Source organism: Peromyscus maniculatus, chromosome 1 (assembly GCF_049852395.1).
Source record: "Peromyscus maniculatus bairdii isolate BWxNUB_F1_BW_parent chromosome 1, HU_Pman_BW_mat_3.1, whole genome shotgun sequence".
Taxonomy (NCBI): domain Eukaryota; kingdom Metazoa; phylum Chordata; class Mammalia; order Rodentia; family Cricetidae; genus Peromyscus; species Peromyscus maniculatus.
The window spans coordinates 4449106-4477018 of record NC_134852.1 but is presented as its reverse complement, the minus strand read 5'-3'; the positions used below and the strand labels follow the sequence as shown (position 1 = coordinate 4477018).

At 47.4% G+C, this 27913-nt stretch overlaps 1 protein-coding gene across 1 annotated transcript in view; it reads left to right on the top strand.

Moving 5' to 3' along the window:
* The first annotated feature begins 3095 nt into the window (after positions 1-3095).
* Nlrp12 (NLR family pyrin domain containing 12) overlaps positions 3096-27913 on the top strand; it is a 29170-nt gene continuing 4352 nt past the window's right edge. The window contains exons 1-8 of the mRNA XM_042262176.2: positions 3096-3559; positions 8850-8930; positions 11640-13320; positions 18139-18309; positions 20083-20253; positions 21137-21307; positions 23915-24085; positions 25688-25858. Of these exons, the coding sequence (XP_042118110.2) occupies positions 3271-3559; positions 8850-8930; positions 11640-13320; positions 18139-18309; positions 20083-20253; positions 21137-21307; positions 23915-24085; positions 25688-25858 (2906 nt within the window). The 5' untranslated portion in view covers positions 3096-3270. The remainder of the gene's footprint in view (positions 3560-8849; positions 8931-11639; positions 13321-18138; positions 18310-20082; positions 20254-21136; positions 21308-23914; positions 24086-25687; positions 25859-27913) is intronic.

Sequence of the window (27913 nt, the reverse complement as noted above, 5' to 3'; positions counted from 1 at the left end):
TCCCAGGTCCAAATACCTCAGCAATCAGGCGAGTGGAACCAGAAGCATGAGAAAGAATGTGGAATGGACCTCAAATGGTGAGCAAGAGAGACCCGGAGGGAACGTGAACAAACTGCCATGCACGAACTTTAAAATCAGAGAAGCCTGCAGTATGGGGTGGGAAGTTGGATTCTCTGTATGTGTGGAAGGGCTAGACAGCAGTGACTGTGAGTGGGGCTACCGATGTGGGTCAGGTGGTGCAGTGACTGCCTAACATGCACAAAGCTTTGAGTTCAGTTCCCAGGCCTGGATAACCCCGGCATGGTGTCACACACCTGTAAACCCAGTAGAAGTTCAAGGTCATCCTGAACCACATCGTCAGTTCACAGCCAGGCTCAGTTATTTAAATGAGACCTTGTCTCAAAAGACAAGCAAGCTAACAAGTAGCTGGAGGAAGCCTATAGGAGGCCTCTGTGAAGCTAGTCACCCCCTATGATATCTGTAGATTATTTTTTGTTTGTTTGTTTAAAATTTTTAATTACAGGGAAATGGGTGCGGTGGCGCACGCCTTTAATCCCAGCACTTGGCGGGGGCAGAGGCAGGAGGATCTCTGTGAGTTCAAGGCCAGCTTACAAATGGAGTTCCAGGACAGCCAGGGCTATCACACAGAGAAACCTTGTCTCTGGGGGTGGAGGGGTGAGGGTAATTAATTACAGGGTTCGAGAGATGGCTTCTTGCTTAAGAGCACTGGCTGCTCTTTCACGGGACCTGACTTTGACTCCCAACACCCACACGGCAGCTCACTCAAGGGTCCAGGGATACCCTCTTCTGGCCTCTAGGCTCCGCATGAATGTAGTGCATTGACATGTATGAAGTCATAAATACACCCATACACAAACAAACTTCAAAAAAAAATTAATTGCATTTATTTATTTAGTGTGTGCGTATGTGTGTGTCTGTGTACAGACACTCAGTGGCTACAATGACCTGTGAAGATGTTGGAGGTGTCTTAGTTAGTAGGGTTCCTATTGCTGTGACGAAACATCATGATCAAAAGCAAGTTGGGGAGGAAAGGGTTTGTTTGGCTTATACTTCCACACCATAGTCCACCACTGAAGGAAGTCAAGACAGAAATGCAAACAGGTCAGGAACCTGGAGGCAGGAGTTGATGCAGAGGCCATAGAAGGGTGCTGCTTCCTGGCTTGCTCCCCATTACTTGCTCAGCCTGCTTACTAATCGAACCCAGGATCCCCCTAGGGATGGCTTCACCCTCAATGGACTGGGCATGCCCCCATCAATCACCAGTTTAAAAAAATGCCCTACAGGCCAGTCTTACGAAGGCACTTTTTTTTGGGGGGTGGGGGTTGACACAAGGGTTTCTCTGTGTAGCTTTGCTCCTTTCCTGGAACTCACTTGGTAGCCCAAGCTGGCCTCGAACTCACAGAGATCCACCTGCCTCTGCCTACCAAGTGGTGGGATTAAAGGCGTGCGCTGCTGCAGTCGCCGCCGCCGCCACCCTCCCCTCCCCGTGGAGGCACTTTCTTAATTGAGGTTCCCTCCTCTTACATGACTCTAGTCAGTGTCACGTTGGCATAAAATTAGCCAGCACAGGAGGTAGTGCAGAGGACATCAGGTGTCGGTCCTTGCCTTCCATCTTGCTTGAGACAAGGTCTCTTGTTTGCTGCTGTGCACTTCAGACGCATTGGCCTTCAAATTTACCCCACCTCCACCTCCCCCACCCGCACGTCCAGCTTCCTTAAGTTCTGAGAACTTGAACTCAGACCCTCAAGCTTGCACAGAAAGCAAGCCCTTTATCCATTCAGCAATCTTTCCAGCTCTAGGGAAGCTTTTGTTGTGTTTTGTGTTTGAGGTAGGATCTCATTGTGTTGTTCAGGCTAATTCTGAATCTGCAATCCTCCTACCAGGATTACAAACATGTGCCTCCACACCCATCTAAGATTTTTTTTTTTTTTCCAGACAGAGTCTCACAATGTATCACTGGCTGACTTGGAATTCACTATGTAGATCAGGCTGGTCTCAAAGTCATAGGGATCCACCTGCCTCTGCCTCTCAAGTGCTGGGATTAAAGGTATGCACACCAGCCGGGCGGTGGTGGAGCACGCCTTTAATCCCAGCACTCCGGAGGCAGAGCCAGGCGGATCTCTGTGAGTTCGAGGCCAGCCTGGGTTACCAAGTGAGTTCCAGGAAAAGGCGCAAAGCTACACAGAGAAACCCTGTCTCGAAAAAAAAAAAAAAAAAAAAAAAATTTATTTATCATGTATACAGTGTTCTGTCTGCATATATGCCTGCAGGCCAGAAGAGGGCGCCAGATCTCATTACAGATGGTTGTGAGCCACCATGTGGTCGCTGGGAATCAAACTCAGAACCTCTGGAAGAGCAGCCAGTGCTCTTAACCACTGAGCCATCTCTCCAGCCCTTGGCTTGGTTTTTTTTTTTTTTTTTTTTTTTCAAGACAGGATTTCTCTGTGTAACAGAACCCTGGCTGTCCTGGAGTTTTGTACCACTATGCGCCTAGAAGTCACTATTTAGCTGGGCATGATTTTGAACTTCTGACCCTCCTTCCTCTATCTCAGGAATACTGGGCTTATAGGAGAATGCATCACCACACCCTCTCCATGCAGTGGTGGGGATGGGGCCAAGGGCTTCACTGGTGCTAGGCAAGCATACTGCTAATAGCCACATTCTCAGCGCCAACCCCTACCCCAACCCCCCAACCCCATGCAAGGTTCTTTTTTTTTCCCCTCTTTTTCTGAGACAGGGTTTCTCCGTGTAACAGTCCTGGCATATCCTGGAACTTGATTTGCAGACCAGGCTGGCCTCGAACTCACAGAGTTCACACCTGCCTCTGCCTCCCAAATGCTGGGATTAAAGGCGTGTGCCGCAAGGTTCTGGATACATATCCCTGGAAGAGGGCCAAGGCACTGTTCACACACCTTTCCTGGGTGAGGATGACAAGAAGAGAGTGGCTGTTATGTCAAGGAAGCCGGGAAGAGAGAGCAGAAGCTTGCTCAACACAGGTCGTGCTTACAGTCAAGGGAGCCCAGGATTACCTCACACCAACTTCCCCTGCTTCAAAGCAAACACTATTTTTGAGAGGGGCAGGCATCAGAGAAGCCAGTGTGATTTCTTGAAGGATCGTGCCTCTGTCTCGATCTCACTCCTCTACCCCTTGCTCCCTTCTGCTTGTCAATGAGGCGGTGGCAGCATGCCACAGTGCCCACTGCCCCCTCCGAGAAACGTTAGAGCGCCTGGCCCCGAGACTGCATCCCCATGTTGCCGACTACAGCTCGGGATGTCTTCTGTCGACTGTCCACCTACCTGGAAGAGCTCGAGGCTGGGGAACTGAAGAAATTCAAATTATACCTGGGGACTGCAGAGGAACCGGGCCCGGATAAGATCCCCTGGGGACGAATGGAGACGGCTGGTCCTCTGGAAATGGCCCAGCTCATGGTGGCCCATATGGGAACAAGGGGGGCTTGGCTGCTGGCTCTCAGCACCTTTGAGAGGATCCACAGGAAGGACCTGTGGGAGCGAGGACAGAGAGAAGACCTGGTGATGGGTAAGGAGAGGGAGGGAGAGCCCAGCCTGGAATACACTCATTCTCTGGACAATGTCTGTGAGCTGGATTCAGACCAGCCCAGCGGTCTTTGTTCATGCTATCTTCTGCTTACAAACACCCTCTCTTCTTTCTTAAGCACTGTGTGTGTGTGTGTGTGTGTGTGTGTGTGTGTGTGTGTGTGTGTGCGTGCGCGTGCGCGCGCACGCGCAAACATCACAGTTTGCAAAAATCCATTGTCTCCTTCTACCATGTGGGGCCCAGGGATCAAACTCAGGTCCTCAGGCTTGGCCATGTCTCTGACTGTAATCACGATATTTTCACATGTGCGCATAATGTATGTTGATCATGCTCACCCCTCATTACTCATCTTGTCTACCTCCCTCTCACTCCAGCTGACCCCTCCCTCTTCCAAATAGTCTTCTTCTTACTTTGATGTCTTTTAAAAAAACTATTTATGGCCAGGAAATGGTGGTGAATGCTTTAATCCCAGCACTTGAGAGGCAGAGGCGGGTAGATCCCCGAGTTAGAGGCCAACACTGTGGCTAGAGCTACACAGAGAAACCCAGCCTCGGAAAAAAAAAAAAAAAAAAAAGCAAAATTATTGTGTATGGTGTATGTATGGCACATGTGAGTGAGTGCAGTCACTTGAGTGTCACTGCCTGTGTGTGGAGTCACAGGACAGCTCCAGTTCCAGGGGATCCAACACCTCTGGCCTCTATGAACACCTGCATGTATGGGGTGCATGTAAACTCATGCTTCTTTGCACACATATACATAAATGAGAATAATTTTTAAAAGCAAAAGTTATTACTACAGAGCCCTATCTATCTATCTATCTGTCTGTCTGTCTGTCTGTCTGTCTATCTATCTATCGATCACCTATCTACCTATCCATCCATCTGTCTTTTTTTTTTTTTTTCGAGACATGGTTTCTCTGTGTAGCTTTGCGCCTTTCCTGGAACTCACTTGGTAGTCCAGGCTGGCCTTGAACTCACAGAGATCTGCCTGGTTCTGCCTCCCAAGTGCTGGGACTAAAGGCGTGCGCCGCCACCGCCATCACCACCCGGCCGTCATCTGTTCTTTCATATATCTATCTCTCTGGACTTTTGAAATACAGTCTTACTATGTAGCCAGGATGACCTCAAAACCTTGTTGATCCCCCCCCCCCTTTTTTTTTTTTTTTTTTGGTTTTTCGAGACAGGGTTTCTCTGTGTAGCTTTGCGCCTTTCCTGGGACTCACTTGGTAGCCCTGGCTGGCCTCAAACTCACAGAGATCCGCCTGGCTCTGCCTCCCAAGTGCTGGGATTAAAGGCGTGCACCACCACCGCCCGGCGTTGATCCCCTTTTTTGAGTGCTGGGATTACAGGAGTGAGTCACCACTGTAGGCTATTTACTTATCTATTTAGCAGCACTGGGTATTGACCTCAGTTTTTTTAAATGATTTATTTATTTATATTTTATGTGCATTAGTGTTTTGCCTGCATACATGTCTGTGCAAGGGTGTCTGATCCCCTGGAGCTGGGGTTACAGACCGTTGTGAGCTGCCATGCAGGTGTTGGGAATTGAACCCAGGCCTTCTGGAAGAGCAGTTAGTGCTCTTAACCACTGAGCCGTCTCTCCAGCCTGATCTCATTTTTAAAAAAAGATTTCTTTTGAATTTTTTTTTAATTATGTGTATCTGTGTGCTTGTGGGGGTTGGGAGGTGGTATGTTCATGTGGAGGCCAGAAGAGGGTGGGTCCCCTAGAGCTGGATTTAAAGGCAGCTGTAAACCATCAGTGAGCGATCTGGAAGCTAACCCTCTGGAAGAGTGACAAGCACTCTTAACTGCTGAGCCATCTCTTCCGGCCCTTCTTGTTTGGAGGCAGGGTGTCACTCTGGAGTCCAGGCTAGCCTGGAACTCATGGGGAACCTCCCACCAGGGCCTCCTGAGCACTGGAGTTGCAGGGATGAGCCAGTGTTCTAGTCACATCTGTAAAGCCTAGTGTAACAGCTGTGTGGGCTGGCAACAGAGGGAAGACTATTTTTAATGTAATGTCACTTCATTGTAATGAACTCACAAATAAAAACTCACAGCTGGTTCAAAGACGCCTCTCAAACACTGGCCCAGTCCTGAACTCTATACATCTCAGTGACATTCTATGCATTAGTTAGAATGGCCATTCAGAAGCCCTGGAGCTTCGCTTCGGGTTTATACTTTTCACTATCAACTACATTCTAATGTACTTATCCACCACCAAAAGGAAACACTGTGACAGAGTTGAAACCAGGAAAACAATGCGCTTTGTCTCCTCTTCCTGAGTCATGAGTTCTTCTTCCTGCATCCGTCCTTCCCTGTCATCTAATACTAACCTCTCTTGGTCTCCGACACTTTCTATATGTTACACTATCCCCATATTTACAGCTGTTACACACACAGACACACGTACGTGTATATGCATACGTTATGAACTAGGACCCACATAAGAGGGAGAATATACAAGATTTTTCTTTCTGATGTCTAAATAAAATAAATCTAAATAAATTGATTAATAGTATACATTGTATTCCATCAGTTTTCCTGAAATTTTCATGGTTTCATTTTTCTTTAAGGATGATTAAAATTTCATTTTATATACATATCAGATTTTCACTACCCATTTATCTGTTCATGGACATCTAGATTGGTTCCATTTCCTTGCTATAGTGAACACAGCAGCAATAAACATGGAGTGTGAGCATCTCCATGCAGGGTATGAAGTTCTCGGAGTATATGCCCAGGAGTGGAACAGCTGGGTTATAAGGTAGTTCTACGTTTAACTTTTTGAGGAGCATCCACAATGATTTTCAATGGCTGTGTTGATTTGCACCCCCTCCATGAGCGAATAAAGGGCACCTCTCTCCCTGTCCTCTCCAGCATTTGTTGTCACATTTGTTGAGGACAGCCATTCCGACTGGGGTAAAGTGGTACATCTCTAAACAGTTTTAGGGCTGGAGAGATGGTTCAGTGGTTGAGAACACCAGCTTCTCTTGTAGAGGACCAGGGTTCAACTCCCAGCACCTACATGGCAGCTCACAACTGTCTGTAACTCCAGTTCCAGGGGATCAGACACCCTCAAGCAGACACACACACAAGCAAAACACCAATGCACATAAGACTAAATCATTTTTTAAAAGTTTTCTGCTGGGTGATAGTGGTGCCCATCTTTAATCCCAGCACTTAGGAGGCAGAGGCAGTCGGATCTCTGAGTTCAAAGTGAGCCTGGTCAACAATGGAGTGAATTCTAGAACAGCCAGAGCTATATACAGAAAAACCCTGGTTCAAAAAACCAATAATAATAATAATAATAATAATAATAATAATATGCTTCTCCCTGATTACTGGGGATACTGAATACTTTTAAAAATAGTTATTGGCCATTTGTGTTCATTCTTTTGTGAACTGTCTGTTCATTTCATTAGAGCAGTGGTCCTCAGCCTTCCTAATGCTGCAGCCCTTTAAATACAGCTCACATTATGGTGACCCCAACCATAAAATTATTTTCATTGCTACTTCATAACTGTAGTTTTGCTACTGTTATGAATCAGAACATAAACATCTATATTTTCTGATGGTCTGGGTAACCTCTGTGAAAGAGTCGTCTGACTCCCAAAGGGGTTGAGACCCACATGTTGAGAACTATTGTGTTGGATCTTTTTTTTTTTTTTTTGACCAGGTGCTCAATCCAGACAACCTGAGCTCATTCTCTGGAATCTACATAAACATGGACATCATCTCCAGGAAGTTGCCCTCTGATCTCTCTCTCTCTCTCTCTCTCTCTCTCTCTCTCTCTCTCTCTCTCTCTCACACACACACACACACACACACACACACACACACACACACACATCCTATATAGACACAATAACAACAGCAATAATAAAACAAGAGTTTCTTCAGATATCAAGGCACACACACCTACAACCCCAGCACTTTGAGAAACTGAGAGGTTAGGAGCACAGCAAGCTGAAGGTCAGCCTGGACGGCACGGCAAAACCCGTCCCAAAAACCTAACACGTGGGCTGGTGAGATGGCCCAGAGGATAAAGGCTCCTGCCACTAAACCTGATGACCTGAGTTTATCCTCAAAACCCACATTGTGAAAGGAGGCAACTGACTCCCAAGGTTGTCCCCTGACTGTCACACACTCCCTGAGGTATGCACACCTCACCCCCACAAAAATGAAAAAACAATATAATAAAACTGTATATAGGTGTATATGTATATATGTATATATGTGTGTGTGTGTGTGTGTGTGTGTCAAGCTAGGTGTGTTGTATGTTGGTGTTTACCTTTAATCCTGGCACTTGAGAGAGAGGGGCAGACAGATCTCTGTGAGTTTAAGGCTAGCCTAGTCCAAATAGCAAGTTCCAGCCCAGCCAAGGCTACAAATGGGAACCTGTCTCAAAAGAACAAAGAAAAAATATAAATTATATGTCTGCATATGAAGAAAAGTATCTTTTATGTATATAAAAGATTTTCTTATTTACATTTTTGTTATATTTATTTATTTGTATGTGTGAGGGTTCGAGACAGGGTCTTCTGTGCTCCAGGCTGGCCTTGAAATCCCAATGTAACCAACCAAGAATGTCTTGAAATCCTGGACCTTCTGACCCTACCTCTTAAGTGCTGGAATTCTCTCTCTCTCTCTCTCTCTCTCTCTCTCTCTCTCTCTCTCTCTCTCTCTCTCTCTCTCTCTCCATATATATATGAAAATTATTTATTAGCTACCTCCCCAAAATATCTTTTTTTGTTGTTCGAGACAGGGTTTCTCTGCATAGTTTTGGTGCCTGTCCTGGATCTCACTCTGTAGACCAGGCTGGTCTCAAACTCACAGAGATCCGCCTGCCTCTGCCTCCTGAGTGCTGGGATTAAAGGTGTGCACCACTGTTGCCCAGCCCCCCCCCCCCCCCAGTATCTCACCCCAGACACAATTCCATTCTTCACCTTGCTTGACTTTGGGCCCATCTCTCATCACTCAGTGTGTGAAACTCGACTGATTATTTTTCATACATTGCTCTGCCCGCACCATCGACTGTCCATTTCCAACACAGCACAGTGAGGTGAGTGCCGGACATTCTGGCATGGGTGAGCAGGAGCTACAAAGGCATCTGATGTAACAAGAGCTGGTATCAGGACTGGAGGTGTAGCTCAGGGGTAAAGTGCTTGCCCAGCACACTCAAGGCCCTGGATTGGATGCTGCCTAGTAATAAATAAAGGAAGAATAAAATATAGTGCTGAGTGCTAACTGTCCTCCCAAAATGTCTCTTCCAGTCACTCCGAATAATGGCGCATGCTCGCTTGAGAGCCAGTCAGATTGCCTTCTGGATGTCTCTGCTAGTGCTCCAAGGAAAGGTGAGCTATGAGCCCTGTACCTATGAGGATGTACTAGCTGCATATAAGCAATTACCTTGCTGAAGGCAGGTGACACAGAAACAGTATTATATCATATACATATATAATAAAAAAACACATAGACACACACATATATTTATATATTACGTGTGTGTGTGTGTGTGTGTGTGTGTGTGTGTGTGTGTGTGTGTGTGTGTGTTTTGACAGGGTCTCTCTACACAGCCCTGTCTCTGGCTGTTCTGGAACTCACTATGTAGTTTGAATGCACAGAGATCCAACTGCCTCTGCCTCCTGAGTGCTGGGACTAAAGGTGTGCACCACCACACACAGCCAGAAACAGTATTTAATGTTGGCATATGGCAAAGAGTCTTGGGTGAATAGCTGCAGAGTTTATGTGGGAGATAAACAACATCAAAGACTTCGATTCTTTTAAAATTGTTTACACTTTAAAAATATCTACTTGTTTTAATTTTATATGTATGTTTGTCTGTATGTGTACCACCTTCATGCCTGATGAGCCAGAAGAAGGCCTTGGATCTCCCGGAACTGGAGTTATAGGTGGTTGTGAGCTGCTGTGTAGGCGCAAGGAGCCCAACCTGGGTCCTCTGCAAGCCGTTTCTCCGGTCCCTTAAAAAAAAAAAAAAAATCAATTAAACTTATTTTGGGTGCATGGTGGTGGGGAGCGTGCCGTGGTGCATGTGTGAAGGTCAGAGGACAATTTGAAGGAATCAATTGAATCCTGGGGATTGAACTCAGGTTGTTAAGCTTGGTGGCAAGCACCATCACTGGCTGAGGCATCTCATCCCAACTTTGTTTCTGTTGATTCAATCAACTGTTCTCTTGGTGTCAGCCATTTGGTGCGCCACCACCGTCCGGCTCATGAACTCCTTGATCCTAGTGGCATTAGTTCCTGGAGTCTTATGAGCCTCTCTCTAGGAGGACGTGTTTTGAGGCAGAAAAAGCAACCACTTGAGTCTTGCGAGCCTCTCTAGCGGAAGACATGATTTAAGTCAGAAGAATCAATTGCTGCACAACAGATGCAAGGCGTCTGTACTTGCACACCGGAATGAGGACCTGGTGGGACAAGTAGAAAATTAGACCATGCTTGCCAGTCACTGAACTCATTGTAAATTGCCGATGGCATCTGGGACTGGTGGCTTACACCAGTATTCCCAGGGCTGGGGCAGGGTGGGGGGAGGGCAGGGGAATCAACAGAAGTTAAAAACCAGCCTGAGCCACAGGAAGGAAGGAAGGAAGGAAGGAAGGAAGGAAGGAAGGGAGGGAGGGAGGGAGGGAGGGAGGGAGGGAGGAAGGAAGGAAGGAAGGAAGGAAGGAAGGAAGGAAGGAAGGAAGAGTGGGCCAGGTGGTGGTGGCGCACTCCTTTAATCCCAGCACTTGGGAGCCAGAGGCAGGCCGATCTCTGTGAGTTCAAGTACAGCCTGGTCTACAGAGTAAGTTCCAGGACAGCCAGGTCCATTACACAGAGAAACCCTGTCTCGAAAAACCAAAAAAAAAAAAAAAAAAAAGGGGGGGGGGGCGCAAGGGAGAAAAGCAGAATGGTTCTAGCCTGTAGTTCCCAAAACCTGGGAAATAGAAGCAACAGGATGTAGTTTAAGGTTGTTCTTGGCTACACAGCTAGTTTGAGGCCAGTCTGAACAATATAAAACCCTATCTCAAACAAACAAACAAACAACAAAAAGTGGAGGGGCATGGGGCATGCCGCTCAGTTGTTTGAATGCTTGCCTTAGCATCCTTGAAGTCGCGGGTTCAATTCCCCAGCACCGTATAAATTGGATGTGGTGGTGCACGCCTGGAATCCCAGCACATGTGAGGTAGAGACAGGAGTCATGATCTGAAGTCATCTTTGAGTATATAGTAAGTTTGAAGTTAGCCTGGTCTACATGAGACCCTGTTTCAAGAAAAAAAAAAAAAAAAAAGTCTGGGGTCAGAAAAATGGCTCAGTGGTTAAGAACATTTACTGTTCTATCAGGGGACTAGAAGTTGGATCCCGGCACCCATATCAAGCCGCTCCCAACAGCCTTTAACTCAAGTGCCAGGCGATTCAACACCTTTTTCTGGCCTTTGTGGGCACTGGAATCTATATGCATATACCCATACATATACCCACACATAATTCAAAACTAAAAATAGGGGGTGGAGAAATGGATTCAGCAGTTAAGAGCACTCACTGGTTGCCTTCCAGAGGACCTGAGTTCGAGTCTCAGCACCCACATGGCAAGTCTGTAACGTCAGTCCCAGGGGATCCAATGCCTGCCTCTGGCCTCTGCAAGCACAGGCGTATGTGAGGTGCACAGACGTACACGCAGGAAAAGCCACCCACACATATTCTAAAAATTAAACCAAATTAAAAGTGAATCTTTTGCTGGGTGGTGGTGGTGGCGGCGGCGGCGGCGGCGGCGGCGGCGGCGGCGGCGGCGGCGGCGCACGCCTTTAATCCCAGCACTCGGGAGGCAGAGGCAGGTGGATCTCTGAGTTCGAGTCCAGCCTGGGCTACCAAGTGAGTTCCAGGAAAGGCGCAAAGCTACACAGAGAAACCCTGTCTCGAAAAAACAAAAAACAAAAAACAAAAAAACAAAAAACAAAAAACAAAAAAACAAAAAACAAAAAACAAAACAAAAAATTAAAAGTAAATCTTTTTCAAAAAGTTGCTAATGGGTGTTTTACTGACCTTCCCTTTCTCTCTACTAGATCCCCAGGCAACCTACAAAGACTATGTCCGGAGGAAATTCCGGCTAATAGAAGACCGCAATGCGCGACTCGGTGAATGTGTCAACCTGAGCCACCGTTACACCCGGCCTCTATTAGTAAAGGAACACTCAAATCCTGTCTGGGCACAGCAGAAACTTCTGGGTACAGGATGGGGATACGCTAGGACCAGGGGCCACCAGGCTAGCCCTATCCAAATGGAGACCCTCTTTGAGCCAGACGAAGAGCGCCCCGAGCCACCAGGCACGGTGGTGTTACAAGGGGCCGCAGGGATGGGGAAGTCCATGCTGGCCCACAAAGTGATGTTGGACTGGGCCGACGGGAGGCTCTTCCAAGGTCGGTTCGATTATGTCTTCTACATCAGCTGCAGGGAGCTGAACAGAAGCCATGTCCAGTGCAGCGCACGCGACCTCATCTCCAGCTGCTGGCCCGAGCCGGGTGCACCCCTCCAGGACCTCATCCGGGCTCCCGATCGCCTCCTAGTCATCATTGATGGCTTCGATGAGCTGCATCCTTCTTTCCATGATGCTAAGGGTCCCTGGTGTCTCTGCTGGGAGGAGAAACGACCCACAGAACTCCTCCTCGGCAGCCTGATTCGGAGGTCGCTTCTGCCCCGACTCTCTTTGCTCATCACCACACGACCCTGTGCTCTGGAGAAGCTGCATGGCTTGCTGGAACACCCCAGGCACGTGGAGATCCTGGGCTTCTCCGAGGCAGAGAGGAAGGAGTACTTCTACAAGTATTTTCATAACACTGGGCAAGCGAACCAAGTGTTCAGCTTCATGATGGACAACGAGCCCCTCTTCACCATGTGTTTTGTGCCCATGCTGTCCTGGGTGGTCTGCACCTGCCTCAAGCAGCAGCTGGAAAGCGGGGAGCTTTTAAGACAAACGTCTAGGACCACCACGGCGGTCTACATGTTCTACCTTCTGAGTCTGATGCAGCCCAAGCCAGGGACCCCGACCTTCAAAGTCCCAGCCAGCCACAGAGGCCTGGTCTCTCTGGCTGCAGAGGGCCTCTGGAATCAGAAGATCTTATTTGAGGAACAGGACCTTGGTAAACACGGCCTAGATGGAGCGGATGTCTCCACCTTCCTCAACGTGAATATCTTCCAGAAGGACATCAAGTGCGAGAAATTCTACAGCTTCATCCACCTGAGTTTCCAGGAATTCTTCGCAGCCATGTACTGTGCCCTGCATGGCAGAGAGACAGTGAGGAGAGCGTTGGTTGAGTACGGCTTCTCGGAAAGGAACTTCTTGGCCCTCACCGTCCGCTTCCTGTTCGGCCTCCTCAATGAGGAGATGAGATGTTACCTGGAGGAGAATCTGGGCTGGACCATCTCCCCTCAGGTCAAGGAGGAAGTGTTGGCGTGGATCCGAGACAAAGCTCACAGTGAAGGATCCACCCTGCAGCGTGGGTCCCTGGAGCTCCTCAGCTGCTTGTATGAGATCCAGGAGGAAGACTTCATCCAGCAGGCGCTGAGCCACTTTGAAGTGGTGGTAGTCAGCAACATCACGACCAAGATGGAGCACGTGGTATGCTCCTTTTGCTTGAGGTACTGCAGGAGCGCGGTGGTGATTCATTTGTACGCCAGTACCTACAGTCCAGGCACAGAGGACGACCCGGCGGCACCTTCAGGAGGCCCGCCTCTGTCCGAACCCTTGTAAGTACCCTTGGGGAAGAGTGTTCTGATTTCATGCCTTTGCCCGGTGATCTGGCGAGGGGCAGGAGCTTTTGTTTTGCTTGGGGATTTTTTTTAAAAAAAATGATTTTATTAGGCGTGATGGCACGTGCCTTTAATCTCAGCACTTAGGAGGCAGACCTTGTGAGTTCAAGGCCAGCCTGGTCTATAAAGAGAGTTTCAGGACAGCCAGGGCTTTTACACAGAGGAGCCCTGTCTCGGAAAACAACAACAACAAAATCAATCATTTAGGGAGCCGGAGAGATGGCTCAGCAGTTAAGAGCACTGACTACTCTTCCAGAGGACCCAAGTTCAATTCCCAGCACCCATATAGCAGCTCACAGTTGTCTGTCACTCCAGGATCCAACATCCACACGCAGGCAAAACACCAATATGCCAAAAAATAAAAATGAATAAAAGGATTTTATTTTTTTAAACCACTTTTTATTTTTTGAGGCAAGAAGACAGCCTTGGTTGTCCTGTAACTCCCTCTGTAGACCAAGTATCTATCTGCCTCTGCCTCCCGTGTGCTGGGATTAAAGGCATGTGCCACCACTGCCTGCCCATTTCTATTTTTAGCGTGTGTGTGTGTGTGTGTGTGTGTGTGTGTGTGTGTGTGTGTGTGTGTCTGAGTCTAGGTATGTGCATATGAGTGCACATGCCCACAGTAAGATATATTTATTTATTTTGTATACAGTGTTCTGTCTGCATGTATCCCTGCAGGCCAGAAGAGGGCACCAGATCTCATTACGGATGGTTGTGAGCCACCATGTAGTTGCTGGAAATTGAACTCAGGACCTCTGGAAGAGCAGACAGGGCTCTTAACCTTTGAGCCATCTCTCCAGCCCCTAGAAGAGTTCTTAAAGCACTGAGCCATCCATCTCTCAGTGATTTGGGAATTTTTAGTTTTTTATTTAAAAACCTTAATTACAGGAGGCAGAGGCAGGCGGATCTCTGTGAGTTCGAGGCCAGCCTGCACTACAGAGTGAGTTCCAGGACAGCAAGGTCTGTTACACAAAGAAACCCTGTCTCAAAAAAACAAAACAAAACAAAACAAAAAAAAAAAAAAAAACTTTGATTACAGCCAGGCGGTGGCGCATGCCTTTAATCCCAGCACTGGGAGTCAGAGGCAGGCGGATCTCTGTGAGTTCCAGGCCAGCCTGGTCTCCAAAGCGAGTTCCAGGAAAGGCACAAAGCTATACACAGAAACCTTGTCTCGAAAAGAAAAGAAAAAAAAAAACTTTTGTAACATTTATTTATTTTGTATGTGTCTCTATATGTATTTAAATGCAGTGTCATGGGATATGGGTTCAAGTTAGAGGACAAGTTTTGGGGCTCAGTTCTCTCCATTTGCTGGTGGGTCTCAGGGATTGAACTAAGGTCATACGGCTTGGTGCAAGCGCATTCATCCACTGAGCCATCCTGCCAACCCTTAAATTTTATTTTATACATTTTTAGTATCTGTGTGTGTCTCTTTCTCTTTGTGTGTGTCTCTGTGTCTCTCTCTATGTGTGTATCGTGTGTGTGTGTGTGTGTGTGTGTGTGTGTGTGTGTGTGTGTGTGCCAGAGTCCAGCTCCAGCAGGATTCAGGTCCCAAAGAGGATGTATGGAGCTGGACAGGGAAGGAGACTGGTATGATCCGAGGGTGAATCAGGATGGCTGCCCATTTACTGAAAAATAGGGGCATGATGTAGTGTTTGTACCGTGTAGCATGGCAAACATTGGGCTGTTTCCTAATTGCATTCCTTTGTGCTGTAGTCTTACAATATGGGCTTGTTTCCCTCTTAAGCAGGTCCTGTTACCTTGCTCCGTATGTTCTATGTATGGCAGAGGGAGATCAAGCCAGTCTAACTTCTTATTTTTTTTCAAATGATTTATTTATTTTTTACTTTATGTGCATTGGTGTTTTGCCTGCATGTATGTCTGCGTGAGGGTGTTGGATCCCCTGGAACTCGAGTGACAGGCTGCCATGTGGTGGCTGGGAATTGAATCCACGTCCTCTGGAAGAACAGCCAGTGCTCTTAATTGCTGAACCATTTCTCCAGCCCTCAGTCTAACTTCTTAGTGGAATCTGCTCCCCGTGGGGCAGACCAGATCTTGCCATTCATCCAGTAAGTCTCTGATCATAGATACTACTCTATACTTATTAACTGAGCCTTTGCCCTTAATGGCCTCAGGCTCTGGGGCTGGGGCCATTGTTTCTCTCTGATGTGTGTTTTTTCATCCCTGGGATCAGATAGGTGCAGTCAGTAAATCTTTATCTTCTCTATTCCTGCTGTGATTGGGAGTGGAGGGGCACAATGGGAAGTCCTGTATGGGGAGTGGGCCAGTTATCAGACTAGATAGTTCCACAGTGGCGGGGATTCTCTCCAAAGAATTATTTTGTTTAAAGAGACTGCCATTGTAGATAGTCTCATCCCATACCAAAGCTCAGACAAAATTCCCAAAGGAAAAGGCATAAGGAAACTCCATAACACATAGTGAGAGCTATTAAATAGAAAATTAAAAGGTGGTGGAGAGTTGTGGTCTGCAATGTTGAGATGCTGGAACTCTGTGAGGCAGCAATGGTCGCCATGTGGTCCATGCCATGTGGTCCATGCCATGTGTGTGTCGCCATGTTTCTCTCTCTCTCTTTCAAGGCAGGACTTTTCTGTGTAGTCATGGTGGTCCTGGAATTCACTCTGTAGAGCAGGCTGGCCTCCAACTCAAGAGATCTATCTGCCTCTGCTTCTGCTGAGTGCTGGGATCAAAGGTGTGTGCCACCACCTCCAAGCTCTGTCTCTCTCTCTCTTTCTTTCTTTCTTTCTTTTTTTTTTTTGGTTTTTTGTTTTTGTTTTTGTTTTTCGAGACAGGGTTTCTCTGTGTAGCTTTGGAGCCTGTCCTGGAACTCACTCTGTAGCCCAGGCTGGCCTCGACCTCACAGAGATCCACCTGGCTCTGCTTACAGAGTGCTGGGATTAAAGGTGTGCGCCACCACCACCTGGCAGGCTCTGTCTCTTTCTGCATCCTGTGTGTGTGTGTGTGTGTGTGTGTGTGTGTGTGTGTGTGTCTGTCTGTCTGTCTGTCTGTCTGTCTGTCTTGAATGCAGGTGTAAAGGTCAGAAAACAACTTTTAGAAGCAGGTCCTCTGCCTCCAGGTGAATTCTGGAGATTCATAAATTCAAGTGTCAGGCTTATGTAGCAAACTTTTATTGTTTGTTTTTGTTTTTCAAGACAGAGTTTCTCTGTAGCTTTGGAACCTATCCTGGAACTCACTTGGTAGCCCAGGCTGGCCTCGAACTCACAGAGATCTGCCTGCTTCTGCCTCCGAGTCCTGAGACTAAAGGTATGCGCCACCACAGCCCGGCTGTAGCAAACTTTTTTTTACATGCTGAGCTATCTCCTTGGCCCTACTTTTGTGGGTTTTTTTTTTTTTTTTTTTTTTTTGAGTCTCATGTAGCCCAAGTTGGTCAACAACTCAACATGTAGCAGAGGTTGATGCTGAACCCCTGATCTTCTAGCCTCCACCTCCCAAGTGCTAGAATTACAGACATTCACCACAATGCCCAGCTTGTTTTGACCGGGTCTTACTCTGTCAGTCCTCCTGCCTCAGCCTCTCGGATGTCGGAATTGCAAGTGCGAGTCACCACGACCACCAACCAAGGATTTCATTGCCTCTCACCCAAGCCCTCAGACAGACATCCAGGAAATCTGTGGGATTGTTTTGGTTGTCACACTGGGAAGCCGGGTGATACTACTGACATCTAGTGGTAAGAAGTGGGAGATGCTTCGAATCTGCCCACACAGGCAGCCTGCCTTATGGTGGTGGTTCCTGACAAATTTAAGATGGCCCCTAAATACCTAGTGGGTCCATATAAGGTGGTCCCCCAAACATGCAGGGTTGTCCCTACAAAAACAAAAAAGACCAATAGTGCAAGAGCTGGGACCTACATACTCTTAAGCAATATTCACTGGTACTAAGCTGGGGCTCATGATAGGGAGAATCTGTTACAAAAAAAAAAAAAGTGCGTGCCTTTAATCCTAGCACTCCAGAGGCAAAGGCAAGCAAATCTCTGAGTTTGAGGCTAGCCTCGTCTACAGAGAGAGTTCCAGGACAGCCAGGGATACACAAAGAAATCCTGTCTTGAAAGCCAAAACAAGATAGGTGGCATAGTGGCACACGCCTTTATTCCCAGCACTCAAGAGGCAGAGGCAAGGGGATTTCTCTCTCTCTCTCTCTCTCTCTCTCTCTCTCTCTCTCTCTCTCTCTCTCTCTCTCTCTCTCTCTCTCTCTCTCTCTCTCTCTCTGTGAGTTCAAGACTAACCTGGTCTACATAGTGAGTTTCAGGACAGCCAGAGCTACATAGTGAGACCCTGTCTCAAAACAAAACAAAACAAAAATAATGAAGTTAGGAAGGATGGAAGGAAGGAAAGCAGGAAGGAAGACAAAATGGATAAATAAAATGAAAGAACTGTCTCTCTGAAATAATGCACGATACTTCATATGGCTTTAATCTCAGCAATTGGGAGGTGAAGGACAGAGGATCTGGAGTTCAAGGCCATCCTCAGGTACACAACAAGTTCAGGACCAGCCTGGACTACATGAGAACCCCCACCCCCACCCCCACCCCCGCAACCCCCGACCACACACACACTAAAGAATAATCTAAGACTGTTGGAGTTTAAGATAAGCCTGAAAATAGCAAAGAGGAAAGAAATAGTCTATCAAAGGCCAAGATGCTTCCTGAGCTGTTGAATGAAATCTCTGTGTCACCCATAATGATTATGTGGACTACTAAACTACATGTCGGCCTTCACACAGACAGGAGAGGAACACACTTCCTGATGTCTACAGTGCACATCTCTCGGCAGCTGTCTGCACCAACCCAAACCTGATCGAGCTGGCCTTGTACCGCAACGCCTTGGGCAGCCGGGGTGTGCGGCTGCTCTGCCAGGGCCTCAGACATGCCAACTGCAAGATTCAAAACCTGAGGTGAGTCCCAGCCTTGGCAACATGATTCTCGTGGTCCCCACCACCTGCTCCCATGAGGCTCACCCAAGGACACACAGGGTGGTGAATCTGTGTGCCATGGCTCCTGTGGCAGTTTACTACAATGGGCAGCCTCTCCTTCCACTTTTGTTTGTTTTGAGACAGGGTTTCTCTGTGTAACAGTCCTGGAACTCACTCTGTAGACCAGACTGGCCTGGAACCCAGAGATCCGCCTGCTTCTGCCTCCTCAGCGCTGGGATTAAAGGTGTGTGCCACCAGTGCCTGTATTATAGCATTTTAAAAACATTTATTTTTATTATTATTGTTGTTGTTCTGGAATTTTTAAAGCGACAAGGAGTCATGCCATATAACACGGCCCACATGGGAAGTTTATTGAGGGGAGGGGAGAGAGAAGAGGCAGAGAAGCGGGTAGAGACTGGTCCCTGGGGACGAAAGCGACAGAAGAGAAAGAGATGAGAGCCAGGCAGGGCCTGCCCTTTATAAGGGAATGTAGGAAATGCACAGTACACAGGGGTGTTCTTAGTGGCTGCAGCTGAGGATGTATCCTATCGGGACCCTAAGGGCAGGCCAGTACCGATGCCTGAATGCTAACATTTATTATTATTATTATTATTATTATTATTATTATTATTATTAATGTGCATGTCTGCATCTGAGGAGGACAGAGGGGTATTAGATCACCCAGAACTAGAGTTATAGGCAGGTATGACCATGCCTGACATGGGTCTCCTGCAAGAGCAATACATGCTCCTAACCACTGAGCCATTTCTCCTGCCCCATAACCTTACATTTTGAAGCAAGCTCTGAAGCTGAACCTGGAGCTTACCCCTGGAATCCACTTGCCTCTGCCTCCTAGGTGCTAGGCAGGAGCTCTACCACTGAGCTGCACCCCCAGCCCCTCGCTGGAGGGGTCTAAGCAGAAGCTCTACCACTGAGCAACACCCTGATTCTTTTTCCCTTGGATACTGAGGATAGAACTCAGGTCTTCAGTTTACTCACTGTACTATCTATCTAGCCCCCCATAACATGGTTATGATTTTTTTTTCTTTGTTTGTTTGTTTGTTTGTTTAAGACAGAGTCTCACTGTAGCCTTGGCTGATCTGGAAGGAAAAATCTCATACTACGCCACTACCACGCAAGCTTTAACAGCCGTCTCCTTTATTTTCTTTCCTTCTTTAAAGGTTTATTTTATATATATATATAATTCTGTCTGCATGTTTTCCTACACTCCAGAAGAGGGCATCAGATCTTATTATAGTTAATGAGCCACCACGTGGTTCCTAGGACCTGAGCTCAGGACCTCTGGAAGAGCAGCCAGTGCTCTTAACCTCTGAGCCCTAATTATTTATTTATTTTTCTTTGTCCTGAGGATAGAAACCCAGGACTAGAAATGTGCAGTTCAAGGGCTCTGCCAAAGAGCTAGGAACTTCTCCTTTATTTGATATCAGATAAAAGGGGGAGGAACAACCCAGGTATGGTGGTGCACAGATTTAATCCCAGCACTCAAGAGGCATCTGTGAGTTCAGAGGTCAGCCTGGTCTACTGAGCCAGTTCCAGGACAGCCAGGGCTACATAGAGAAACTTTGTCTCAAAAATCCAAAAACTGAGAGAGACAGAAACAGGGAGAGAGAGACACAGAGACTCAGACACACAGAGGCAGAGGCAGAGAGACAGACAGAGACAGAAATGTAAGGCAGAGGATCCCACCCCAGCTACCAAAGTAATGACTTGGTTCCTTCTTCCTTCTCCCCTCAGGCTGAAGAGGTGTCAGGTCTCCGAATCAGCCTGCCAGGACCTGGCAGCGGCTCTCATCACCAACAGGAATTTAACCAGGCTGGACCTCAGTGGCAACAGCATTGGGGTGCCAGGCCTGGAACTGCTCTGCGAGGGCCTGCGGCACCCCAGGTGTAGGCTGCAGATGATCCAGTGAGTGGTTCTGCACTAGGCAGGGGTGTTCTGCCCGCCCCCCACACTCTTCTTCCTCCCCCCTTTCCTCCTCCCCCTCCTCTTTAAATCCTACTAGCACATTGTTGTTATTAGCGTAATATTAGCATACCAATTGTAACTATTTCTGGAACTCAGTGTCTCATCCCCCACCACATCCCTGCTCTCTCTGTCTCAGTTTATTAAGACGGGGGTCTCATGTCGGCCAGGCTGACCTCAAACTTGCTAAGCAGAATAGGCTGGCATTGAACTCATCCTTTTATTTGTATATATGCTGGTAGTGTGTTACCTCACTGAGCCTTCCGTATATTTCCGTGTGTATATCACTTGCACAGATCAAAACCCAGTCCCCCTTTTCCCACTATCCCCAAAAGCTTCATTTAAAAAAGAAAAGAACAGAAAAAAAAAAACATAGAAAAGGTAGATAGATTTTTTTTTTTTAATTTTTGTTGCTAAACTTGACTTGGTCTTTTGAGACAAGGTCTCACTGTGTAGCTGTTGCTAACCTGGAACTTGCTAAGTAGATCAGGCTGGCCTTGGACTCACAGAGATCGATGTGCAGAGCTCTGCCTCCCCAGTGCTGAGATTAGAGGGGTGCATGATCACACCCAGGCCCAACAGATTCTTTAAAAGTCGTTTGAAGGCAGGTGTGGTGGTGCACACCTTTAATCCCAGCACTTGGGAGGCAGAGGCTGGTGAATCTCCGAGTTCCACACTAGCCTGGTGGTACCAAACAAAGCAAAACAAACAAACCAAAAAACCCAACCACATAGGAAAGAGAAAAAACCACATAGGTTCATGTTAGGTGACTAAAGAGGACAGGGCATATGGGTCAGGACATGGCAGCCTCTTCACGGTCTCCCAGGCTGAGGAAGTGTCTTCTGGAGGCCACAGCTGGAGGAGCGATCGCCTCTGTTCTCAGCAACAACTCACATCTGGTGGAGCTGGACCTGACAGGAAACCCCTTGGAGGACTTGGGACTGAAGCTGCTGTGTCAAGGGTTGAGACACCCAGTCTGCAGGCTGCGCACCTTGTGGTGAGTTCTTCAGGGGCTGACTCCGAGAGCAGGTCGGTCGGCATGCAATCCAAGCAGAGAAATGCCTCCGGTGATGTAGTTACATGCCTTTAATCCCAGCATTTGGGAGGCTGAGGTAACACTGTTGCTAGTGGGGTGTTTTCAGGCTTTGGCATTTTGTTTGTTTGTTTGTTTTTAAAGATTTATTTACTATTTATACAGCATGTATGACTGCAGGCCAGAAGAGGGCACCAGATCTCATTACGGATGGTTGTGAGCCACCACGTGGTTGCTGGGAATTGAACTCAGGACCTCTGGAAGAGCAGTGAATGCTCTTAACCTCTGAGCCATCTCTCCAGTTCTGTTTTGTTTTGTTTTGATTTTTTGAGGCAGAGTTTTTCTATGTAACCACCCTAGCTGTCCTAGAACTCACTCTGTAGACCAGGCTGGCCTTGAACTCAGAGATGCGCTTTCTTCTGTTCCCAGAGTACAGGGATTAAAGGCATATGCCGCCACTACATGCTCTTGGCATCTTGAACATGAAATAAAAGGGAACTAAAGAGATGACTTGGCGGCTAAGAGCACAACTGTCTGTAAAGTCTCAGGGGATCCAACACTCTCTTCTGGTCACCAGACATGCATGTGGTACACAGACATACATGCAGGCAAAGCACTCATAGGCATAACATAATTTGTAAAATGTTACGTATTTTTATTTCATGAGCATGGTGTGAGCATGCTGGGTGCTCTGCAACTGGAGTTGGTTGCAGACAGTTGTGTATAGTTGGGTTTTTTTTGTTTGCTTGCTTTTTTGTTGTTTTTTTTTTTTTTTTTTTACTCTTTGGGAGCCCACCACCCAGCTCTCAAATAAATACACAGAACAAGTAAAAATGCTTATTCTTACTTATGAATGCCCAGCCTTAGCTTGGCTTATTTCTTGCCAGCTTTTCCTAAATTATCCCACCTACCTTTTGCCTCTGGGTGTTTACCTTTCTCTAGTCTATATCTCTTTCTTTCCTTCTTTCTCTGTTGCTGCTGGCTGGGTGGCTGGCCCCTGGTGTCCTCTCTCCGCTTCTGTTTATTCTCTCTCCTGCCTAGCTATTGGCCTTCAGCTTTTTATTAGGTGTCTTAGACAAAGTAACACAGCTTCACAGAGTTAAACAAATGCAACATAAAAGAATGCAACACATCTTTGCATCATTGGACAAATATTCCACAGCATAAAAGAATGTAACACATCTTTAATACTCCACAACAGTTGTGAACAGCCATGTAGGTGCTGGGAATTGAACCCAGGTCCTCTGCAAGAGAAGCCGGTACTCTTAACCCCTGAACCATCTCTCCAACCCCCATAAAATAATAATTTTAAAAATAAAAACAAAAAGGAGATTTGATATCAGGGCCCAGAAAGATGTCCCACCAGGTGAGGGCACTGACCATCAAGGCTGATGACAAAGTTCAACCCCCTGGATCATTACGAAGGAAGGAAAAAATGATCTCCACATACATACCCCTCAAGTACTAGGATTAAAGGCTTGAGATGCATGCCAGTCTTATTTTTGTTTGTTTAGCCAATAAAAAGAAGTTTTATGAAAAAAAAATAACTGTAGGGGCTGGTGAGATGGTTCAGTGGGTAAAGGAACCTGTCACCAAGCCTGTCAATCTGGGTTTAGTGCCCGGGGCCCACACGGTGGAAGGAGAGATGGACTCTTGCAAGCTGTCCTGGAACTCTGCCCACAGCGGACACCTGCATCAATTAGCCATCACGAAAATGCCCACAGGGGCGGGAGGGATGGCTCGGTGGTGAAGAGCACGCGGTGTGCATGCACACAAGGTACACCCACGAAGGATTTTTTGAGACAGGGTCTCATTGTACATCTCTGACTAATGTGCAATTTGATATATAGACCAGGCTGGCCTTAAACTCACAGAGATCCTTCTGCCTCTGCCTCCTGAATGCTGGGATTAAAGGTATATGCTGCCTTAAAGCTGCCACCATGCCCAGCTCACAGAAAATAATTTTAAGTGTAATTTGAAAATCATGTATACATTTATGTAATCCAATACATAATATCATATTTACATCTTGAACGGGTGTTTTGTTAGTTAGTTAGTTAGTTAGTTAGTTTGTTTGTTTGTTTGTTTTGAGATAGAGTTTCTCTGTATAATCCTGGATGTTCTGAAATTCACTCTGTAGACCAGGCTGGCCTTGAACTCACAGAGATCCACCTGCCTCTGCCTCTCAGGTGCTGGGATCAAAGATGTGTATCACCACCAGAAGCCTTAAACAGTTTTTTTGTGTTTTCCTTGTGTTTTTTTTTTTGGGGGGGGGGATGAGGGGGAGGTGCTGGGAATCAAACCCAGGACCTTGCACTCACCAGGCAAGTATCCTAATTCTGAGCCACACCCACAGCCCCCGGCTTTTTGAGCCAGAGCTTCACTATATATCCAGGCTTGTCTCTAATGGAGCATCCTTCTGCCTCTGTCTACCAAGTGCTGGTGGGTGTTACAGGTGTGTGCCACACAGCTTGCTGAGAACACTGGCCTCTGAAGATAGAGGGGCAGAGGACAGATTCAGTGTCCCCAGGAAATCCGCCCATCATGCTTACCGAGCTGGCTCTTTCTCAGGCTGAAGATCTGCCGCCTGGGCCAGGCTGCCTGTGAAGATCTGGCCTTCAGCCTCAGCATGAACCAGAGCCTGATGGAGCTGGACCTAGGTCTGAATGACCTTGGGGATCCCGGAGTGCTTCTGCTGTGTAAGGGCCTCGGGCACCCAGACTGCAAACTCCAGACCCTCCGGTGAGTGGGATTCCCCATTCAGCATCCCTGCCCTGTCTTCTCTTCACGGAGGCCATGGTGCCTCCCATTTCACCAGCTCCAGCTACAGAATCTTGCTGTCCAGATTTCCTGCCACGGGGCCCTGACCCAAGTCACTGACATCCGCGGACAATGCCCTTCTGCTCTGCTGTCCATTCAGTTTCTAGGGAAGACTGACTCATCTTTCAGGTCTCAGAACAAATACTACTGACCCGAGTGTACCCTCTACTCTAGTTGGCTTTCTGTTACTGTGATAATCAGCATGACCAAAAGCAACTTGGGGAGGCAAGGGTTTAATTTTAGCCCACAGGTTATCACCGAGGGGAGCCAAGGCAGAAGCCTGAAGCAGAAAACAAATCACAGAAGAACGCTGTCTACTGGCTGGTTCCCTCCGGCTTGCTCTGCTGGCTGTTTTTATACAGCCCAGGCCTCCTGGCCTAGGGATAGATTACCCACAATGGGCTCCTGCATCAATTTAACCATCATGAAAATACCTACCGTGGCTTGAGAGAAGCCTCAGCAATTAATAGCACTTGTTGCTCTCACAGAGGACCTGGGTTCTGTTCCCAGCACCCACATTGTGGCTCACAACCAGCTGTCTATAACTGACCACCTGTAACTCCAGTTCCAGATCTAACACCCTCCTCTGGCCTCGGAGGGCACCAGGCATGCACGCTGATGCACGTACATGTAGGCAAAATACTCATACACATTAAAGTAAAAATACATGGTTGTTTTTTTTTTTTTTAAGGTGTGTTCTTAGCCTAGCATGGTAGCGCATGCCTTTAATCACAGCACTTGGGAGGCAGAGGCTGGCGAATGTCTTTGAGTTCCAGGCCAGCCTGATCTTTATAGTGAGTTCCAGGATAGCCAGGGCTGTGTAGTGAGACCCTGTTTCTAAATAAATAAATTGCCCCGGTCTACACAGAATGTTGGCCTACATAGTGAGAGCCTGTCTCTAAATAAATAAATCACCCTGGTCTACACAGAGTGTTCCAGAACATCCAGGGCTATATGACTCAGAGGGAAAAGGTGTTTTGCTGGCAAGCCTAAAGACCTGAGTTCAAATCCTGAGACCTACTAGGTGGAAAAAGAGAACTCCCACAGGTTGTCTTCTGATCTCTTCACCAGCATGTGTGGCAAGCCAGCATGTGTACAGATGAACACACACACACACACACACACACACACACACACACACACACACACTTCCTGTGTGTTAGGGCTTTGTGTATGTTAGGCACGTACTCTATCCAGCCCTTACCTTTCTTCATTAAATTTAAAAAGTGCTATATATTTGGCTTTTTGCCTATATGTATGCATGTGACCAAGTGGCATGCCTGGTAACCACAGAGGCCAGAAGTCCGATTTCCATTGCCTGGGACTGGAGTTACAGCCAATTTTGATCTGCCTAGGCCCTTGCTTCTGGTCCTGTCTTCCTCTCTGCCGTCTCCCCTTTCTCTCTCAAAGGTGGGCAAAGCCACTCCCCTGCACCCAGCATACAAATTTGCCGCTTAAGCCCAGCCCCGGTGACATTACCTAAAGGCATAGGGCAAACTCGGTTTGGCCATTCCTCCCTTCTAGGTTGGGCATTTGCCGGCTGGGCGCAGACGCATGCTCAGGGCTTGCCCGAGTGCTCCAGGTCAACTCTTGCCTCCGAGAGCTGGACCTGAGCTTCAATGACTTGGGAGACAGGGGCCTGTGGCTGCTGGGGGAAGGACTGCGGCACCCGTCCTGCAGACTCCAGAAGCTGTGGTGAGTGCTTTCCTTGGGAGGAGAGGGGACAGGAGTAGAGCGGGGATGCTAATGGAGGGGACAGCTTTTCCTTTTGTGTTCATGTGCTGCTTCCCGAAACCCTTTGGAAAAGGCAAACACAGATGAAAAGACAGCGTGTGGGCTGGGGAGGGGAGTCCTTTCAGAAATTCCCTGCCTAGCAGACGGAAGCTAGCTGTGGGTACCATCCCCAGCGCTGAAAAAGTTGGGCCTGATGGCTTCTACCCAGTGATGACAGCGTTTGGGGGGGTGGGGTGGGGTGGAGGCAGGCGAATCAGAAGTGAATAAATAAAGGTTTAAATTATTTTATTTGTTATTCGAGACGGACTTACTATGTAGCCCTACTCGTTATGGAACTCACTATGTTGATCAGGCTGTACTCACACTCAGAGATCTCCCTGCTACCACACCTGGCTTTTTTTCTTTTTCTTTTCTTTTTCTTTTTTTTTTTTTTTTTTTTTTTTTTTTTGGTTTTTCGAGACAGGGTTTCTCTGCGTAGCTTTGCGCCTTTCCTGGAACTCACTTGGTAGCCCAGACTGGCCTCGAACTCACAGAGATCCGCCTGGCTCTGCCTCCCGAGTGCTGGGATTAAAGGCGTGTGCCACCACCGCCCGGCTTTCTTTTTCTTTTTAAAGTGTGCCAGGCGTAGACCCAACCACTGTGCTTAAGGGACCCAGATTGCTTCTGTTTCCCATCAGGCACTGCTCTCATAGGTTCTTCCCTTTGAATTGTTATACACGGACAGCCAGCTTGTCTCTGTCCACAGAACTAGGGGACTGAACTCAGGCTTCACAAATGCTGGACAAGTGTTGGCGTATCCCCAGCCTCCTGCTTTGAAACAGGGTCTTACAATATAGCCCAGACTGGCCTCGAATTTGGAGTCCGCCCATTAGCAACTTAGATCTCCAGAACCAGAGTTCAGGTGGAAAGAATCAAGTCCGTAAGGCTGTCCTCTGACCTGGGCCATGGTTCCTATGCACACGTATATATGCAGAACAAGAATTTAAAATTTTAAGAGGAGCTGGAGAGATGGCTCAGTGGTTAAGATCATGGTTAAGACCCAGGTTCACTCCTAGCACACACACACACACACACACACACACACACACACACACACACACACACACACACACACACACACACACACACGGCAGTTTACAACCATCCACCACTCCAGTTCCAGGGGATCTGATGCCCTCTTCTGGCAGCTATGGGAACTACATGCAAATGGTGCAAACACATCCGTCGGGAACAGCATCCACATACCTGAAATATAAATAAAACTCAAGGCCATACTATCCTGCATGCGACTGATCTCATCTGATCTCAGGAGCTAAGCAGTGTCGGGCCTAGTTAGTACTTGGATAGGAGACAGTATATTTGCTGGGCAGTGGTGGTGCACGCCTTTAATCTCAGCACTCTGGAGACTGAGGCAGGCAGAACTCTGCAGAGATGGCTCAGAGGTTAAGAGAACTGGCTGCTCTTCCCAAGGTCCTGAGTTCAATTCCCAGCAACCACATGGTGGCTCACCATCTATCTGCATGTAATGAGATCTGGTGCTCTCTTCTGGTGTGCAGATATACATGCAGGCAGAACACGGTAAACATAATAAATAAATAAATAAATAAATAAATAAATAAATAAATAAATAAATAAATAAATAAAAACAGGTGACGAACTTTGGTGGTGTTTAGAAACTTCTAGAAAAAATGAGGCATTTATTAATTTGCGTAACTGAAAGGCTTCAGGCACAGCTTGATTTGGGCATCTTTTCATCTATGTGGATGTGCACTTGGACCTGCTGGTGTCCACAGAGGCCAGAAGATGCCACCAGAAGCCCTCAGGGTATCAGCTACAGGTTGTTGTGAACCAACCAGCCTGGTGCCGGAAACTTGGGTCCTCTAGAAGAGCGGTTCTTAACCACCGAGCCGTCTCTCCAGTTCCTGCTTTGGGGATTTGGGGTTTCGGTGGTACTATTCTGGCTCCGCTCTCAAGCTAACTCTGCTTCACGGTGGAATCCCTGCAGTTATGCTCTGT